Source organism: Alnus glutinosa, chromosome 7 (genome assembly GCF_958979055.1).
Source record: "Alnus glutinosa chromosome 7, dhAlnGlut1.1, whole genome shotgun sequence".
In the NCBI taxonomy this organism is placed as follows: Eukaryota; Viridiplantae; Streptophyta; class Magnoliopsida; order Fagales; family Betulaceae; genus Alnus; species Alnus glutinosa.
Genome location: NC_084892.1, coordinates 3106163 through 3112100, shown reverse-complemented (window position 1 = coordinate 3112100; position 5938 = coordinate 3106163). Strand labels below are relative to the sequence as shown.

General features: G+C 36.8%; 1 protein-coding gene across 1 annotated transcript; it reads left to right on the top strand.

Annotated features, from left to right (window-relative positions):
• The first annotated feature begins 254 nt into the window (after positions 1-254).
• LOC133873843 (uncharacterized) lies at positions 255-4010 on the top strand. Its single transcript, XM_062311623.1, has 3 exons — positions 255-1165; positions 2092-2260; positions 3451-4010. The coding sequence occupies exons 1-3, from the start codon at positions 365-367 to the stop codon at positions 3909-3911; spliced, it is 1431 nt and encodes a 476-aa protein (XP_062167607.1). The 5' UTR covers positions 255-364; the 3' UTR covers positions 3912-4010.
• Positions 4011-5938: the final 1928 nt, after the last annotated feature.

Below are 5938 nucleotides of genomic sequence, written 5' to 3'. Positions count from 1 at the left end.
AAAAATAAAAATCAAGAGCCAATGAAAAATGTAATATTTGTTAAAATATTAATTAAATAATTAAATTTACATATTTTTATCAAGTCTTTATGAGAATTGGTGGTTTAATATAATATTAGAGTAAATGTTTCAAATTTAAAACTTTTAAAACAAATGGTACGGGGTTATATATATATAACATTATTCGCATATAAAATATGAATTGCTTTACTATGAATGTGACTTGTAAGAGATTGGAGTAATGAAAGCCATTTTTCGACTAGCATATAACCCTCCCCCTCACCAACCAAATGTACATGTATTCTATTCGGGAAGCCAAATTAACACAGAATATCACTACCACCAAGACTGCTAGGGCTACAGCATGTCTAGCCAGAGGCGCCTCAACCCAGGAACTGTCGAGCCCAAGGGCCGACCGGTTGGCGGCACCGAGTACAACTGGTGGCGAGCGGTGCCCGGTGGCACTGGCATAGCAGTCCTCGCTCTCCTCCTCTCCAAAGCTCCAGATATTTCAGGCCTGCAAAATGCCATCCACAAGCTTCAAGATTTCCATCCGATTCTCAAGTCCAGATTAATCCGCGCCCATTCCAACACAGTCTCCTTCATCACATCTCCGGCTCCATTCGTTCAAATAAAATCAGTCACTCTCTCCTCAACTTCTACCATTCTAGAATGCGCTCACAGTCCTGAAAACCACTCTAATATCTCACCCTTCCATTTAGTCCTCGAACATGAACTGAACCAAAACAGTTGGTATAGTAACACCGTCACCGCCGACATGTTCTTTGCGACCATATATGCTCTGCCCAACACGAAGTGGGTTGTGGTGCTCCGGCTTCACGTCTCGGCGTGCGACCGCACCACGGCGGCGTCTCTGCTGAGAGAGTTGCCGGCTTTGATGAGCGAAGGAGAAGGAGAAAGAGAAGGAGGAGAGACGCAGAAGGAAATGGGGAATCAAGGGGAGGTCATGAGTTTGGGAATTGAGGATCTTATTCCGAGAGGGAAGGCTAAGAAGCCTTTGTGGGCACGTGGGGTTGACATGCTTAGTTACTCCGTCAGTTCTCTCAGCCTCACAAATTTGAAATTCCAAGATCCAAGGTCTCCTAGATCGTCTCAAGTGGTCAGGCTGCAAATGAACCAAAGTGAAACGCACAGAATTCTCGCTGTAAGTTGATTTATTTATGCATGCAAAAATTTATCCTTTTTTTTAAAAAAAAAAATTAAAATTAAAATTAAATCCGATGTCTCTTATAGAACCAATCTCGATCTTCGTGGCATCCTCACACTTGGTAGGAGAAACAATTTTTTGGGGGTGACAAAGCTAGAGTTTTACTCGATTTGTGTAGAAATGTCACTTTGCACAAGTTTGAAGTTTGCTCCACAAAAATGGTCCTAGTCCAAGGGTTCTCCATCCTTTGAAAAAAAGAAGATGATCCGATCCTTTTGCTTTGCGCCTAAATTTATTCCTTAATTTCTTTCATAACAAAAAAAGCTTGAGCCATAGGCCACTTTTTCTTCAAACAAATTAATATGTTTGTTAAAATCTTTATTTTCTCCGCTCATAACAAAAACATCAACAAACAACTCAAAACGGAATACATCCATAAAAAAAAAAAAAAAAAAAAAAAAAACAGCTTTTAACTTTACATCTTGTCACAAAACTTTTCAGTTTTCAAACCATAAACAAAAAATTTCCGAATAATGGATAGGGATCTCCATTAAATTTGTAGTCCGGATTATTATCAATTTAGACAACAAATATGTAAGAACTAATATGGGGTCCACTTGACCAATTTTTTTTGTTAATTTATTTGAACAAATTGAAGATATATATGTTTGTTAAGATCTATGTTTTATGTCTTTTATTTTATCTCGCCGTAATAAAAAATTAACAAACAACACGAAATACAATAAAAAAGAAAAAGAAAAAGGGACAACAACAACAATAGCTTTTACAGCTTTTGTGAAACAATTTCCAAACAAAAACAAAAATACTCCCAAAATACATTAACGAACACCCACACAGTTTGATGACACTTTGTTGGAGGTACATGAATTAGTTGTGGGTCAAATTATTATTAATTCATGTAGGGTTGCAAATCAAGAGGGATCAAACTATGCGGGGTATTGGTAGCAGCTGGATTGATAGCCGCAGACAGCTCTAAACGTCGATCTGATAATCAAGGAAAGAAGTATGGAGTGGCCACTCTCATTGATTGTCGTTCCATTCTTGACCCACCTCTTTCCTCTCACCATTTTGGTAACCTCTGTCAATATTTGCAAGATTTTATTTCAGCATTAATTATAATTGAATGTACCTCCTTATGTTTTAATTTTCCCTTTCTCTTTTTATATTTTGAATACAAAATAAGTAAATAAATTGTGTAGGCATTATATACTTAATTACGTACCAATACAACCTACTCTCATTAGTTTAAGAATGAGGCTATGGTATAAGCCCAAAAAAGGGGTCTTCCCCCGGGTTTTGCTAGAGTGAAAACGTCCTGAGAGTTATAGAGAGATAAAAAGTCTGAATTTTTGTTCACCATGGGGAGGCCTCACGCCTTTCCCTCCTGATGTTGTTTCTTTGTTTTTTTGTCCCATTGGCTTTGTGGGCTAAGGTTTTTGTTTCTTCTAGCTAGTTTCTAGTGGTGGTTGTCTCCTCCAAGCCTTTAGGGCTGTTGGAGTTTTGGTCTTCCTGATGTTTGCACCGGTGGAAGTTTTGTTGTTCTGTTTGTTTTTCTTGGGCAAACAGAGGATTTCAGATTCTGGCTTGTGGAAAAAGGCGGGTGTTGGAGGATTTTTTATGGAGACGTTGTTTAAAGCTAAATCTTGTAAACTCGGCTGGTTTTTCTTTAACAAGAACCCTCCTGTTGCAATCGTTAGCCTTCTCCAGTCACAATGGATGCCTGATGAATCTATGTAGTGCGTTCCTGTTTGGCACGCGGCCCGTAAGCGCCAGGAGTTTTCTCTTTCTACTCTTGCTCGCGCATGTGAGCCACAGCTAGCTTTTCTGGCTTCGAAATGTGTCGATCTGGGATCTGGAAGGTCGTCTGTCGTTGAGGGGGTTTTCGGAGAAGGCGCGTGCTCTACACGCGCCGGTTCCTGCAGTTTTTTTCGAGAGCCTGCTTTATGGGTTTTCGTTTTTTTTTGTTGTTTGTATATTCTTATCTTGATCCATAGTCTACCGTAATAGTAACTGCTTTGAGCTAGGTTTTCTAGCTTTGTGGGTAGATAATATTTTTCTCTAAGCACTACGATGGTCTTTAGGTTTTGTTATTATTCGCCAATTGGACATTTGTAGCTTTGCATTTGGGGCTTTGTTCTCTGTATTGGTTTACAGTTTGTATTACTCGTTTGAGGTGGTACTCATTTGCTGTGGATTCTCTGGAATGAAGATGGTACTCTGTTTCCAAAAAGAAAATTACCAATACAACCTTAAATTTTCAGGATTTTACCACTCTGCCATCCTCAACACCCATCTCATCAAAGGAGGAGAAAAGCTGTGGGAGCTGGCCCAGAAAATCTACGTGGCATTCGCAAACTCTAAGAACAGCAACAAGCACTTCTCGGACATGGCAGACCTGAACTTCCTCATGTGCAAGGCCATTGAAAACCCCGGCTTGACCGCCTCATCTTCCTCGAGGACATCCTTCATGTCGGTCTTCGAGGACCCAGTGGTTGATGATCAGTCGGCCACTCATGACATGCAACAAGATCGGCTCGGACTGGAGGACAACATGGGGTGCGCCTCTGTTCACGGCATCGGCCCGTCCATTGCAATCTTTGACACGATAAGGGATGGACGTCTGGACTGCGTATGCGTGTATCCGGCGCCGTTGCACTCCAGAGAGCAAATGCAAGAGCTTGTTGATACCATGAAGGCTGTTCTTGTGGATGGTGGTAATTAATATAATTTAGTGAGATTACTTTCAGTTTACATGTAAAATCAGATGATACCATTAATGCTTGCTGATATTTTTTTAATCATAAGATCAAGTACGGTCTTTTTGCAAAAACAAAGGCTAAAGATTTTCGATTTTTTTTTTTTTTTTTTTTAGCTAATTTGGTTAGGCCTTCGATCTGCAAAAAATTATCGAAGAAATTGAAATTCCTACATCCAACTTCAATTTGGAGAGGCATTTTTTATTTTCCATTTTCTCTCATCTTAAGAATAATAATAATAATAAAAAATTTAAATAAAGTAGTGAACAATAGGAAGTGAGATGTAAAATGCTTTGGAAAAACAAACAATTCAATTTTTTTTTTTTAATAAAATTTTTATACACATTCCAACAGATTCTCTATTATGCACTCTATTTTCTTTAAATATTATTTTATATGGAAAAAATGTAAAAGAAAGAGGGAGATAGAGAGAGAGAGTGAAAGAAGGAAAGGAATAAATAAAATAATAAAAAACTATTTGTAATGTGAATTAATAGTGAATAGTCAGAATTGTCTATTTACTATTTACACTAGAAAGAAAAAATATATTCAGCCGAAAACAAAAAATCGCTCATAATAATTAAATTTGATTACTTTAAAGCATTTGACTAACTTGCCGGTTGGAGATGCTCTTAGAGTTTTTAGTTGGATATATATAGAGTCCCCGTGAAACTAAAGGCCCTCTAATATCTGCATTTTCCAACCAAAATAAAAGAAAAAGAAACTTATATATGTATGAAATAGCTTTGATGATTTTTATGTAGGTTGACAAAATAAATTAGAGAAAGTAAATCCTATCTAATTTATCATGGGAACGTATAACTTGATGTCTTAACCAATTATATTGGAGAATAATTTCTATAATAATGACCTAACATAAATTATATTTGTTGTGCCATTCAATAAAAAATGAACACATCAATATATTACACAAAATTAAAGAAAGACGAAAACACAAAATTTTTACCAATTCTCTTACATATTCATCGACAAAACACCACTTCCCCATTCAAGAGAAAACCTATGCCACACAGCCCACACTTTCCACCCCACCACCCTCTCCTTCGCCGGGTACTTCAAACCGCTGCCGAACCCGACACACGGGTTCCTTCGCCACTGCTCTGCCACCGATAAGTTCTGAATTCTATTGTCTTTTTTCTCTTTTTTTTCATTTTCCTCCCCCTTATGCACTAAATTGGCCGTCACAACTGGCAACTACCAATCCCCTACCTAGTTGCCAGTTGGGACAGCCAACTATTTTTTAATGCTTTCTTCATTTTCACTATTCAATCAAAGAGAACATCGGGCCGATTGAGAAAATAAGGTTAGAGTATTCACAGTAGTTTTTCTAAAGGGGTCTGTTCCTTAAGTTTTAAGGAAAATTTTAAGAAAATTACAAAAACCCCTCCATAGTAGCTTCCCTAAAATTTTCGTTTTATTGGGAAGTGATTGGGAAGTACTATTCACTTCTCATTCAATTGTTTATTCACAAAATATATTATCTCTCTCATACTTTATCTTATTTTTCCTACTTTTAATTAAAGTAAAAGTAAAAAAAAAATGATATTTTAATATTTAGGGAAAATTGTTGAGAAAAATGAAGAGAAGCTGCTGTGTGATGTTTTTTGATAGGATAGTAAAAAGTAGTTTTGTTCCCTATATTTAGGGAAGATGATTGAGAAGCTGCTGAGAATGCTCTTATGTCGTGCAATAGCCATTCCATTAAAAAAATAGAATAACTTCTATTAAAAATAAAATAAAAGAAAGTGGAATAAAAATAACATTAAACTAGTCATTCTCATGGTTTATAAGAAAATGAAATTTGAAAATAATAGATCGATGTTCCTCATAATTTAAAGAATAATCATTTACTCGTGTCCCATGAGAATGGCTATGTGTCCAAATCACCTTTTGTGCAGTGCATGTAATGTGATACTAATGTCAATAATGCATATGAACAAAAAAAAAAAATAATAATAATTGGATGGTTATT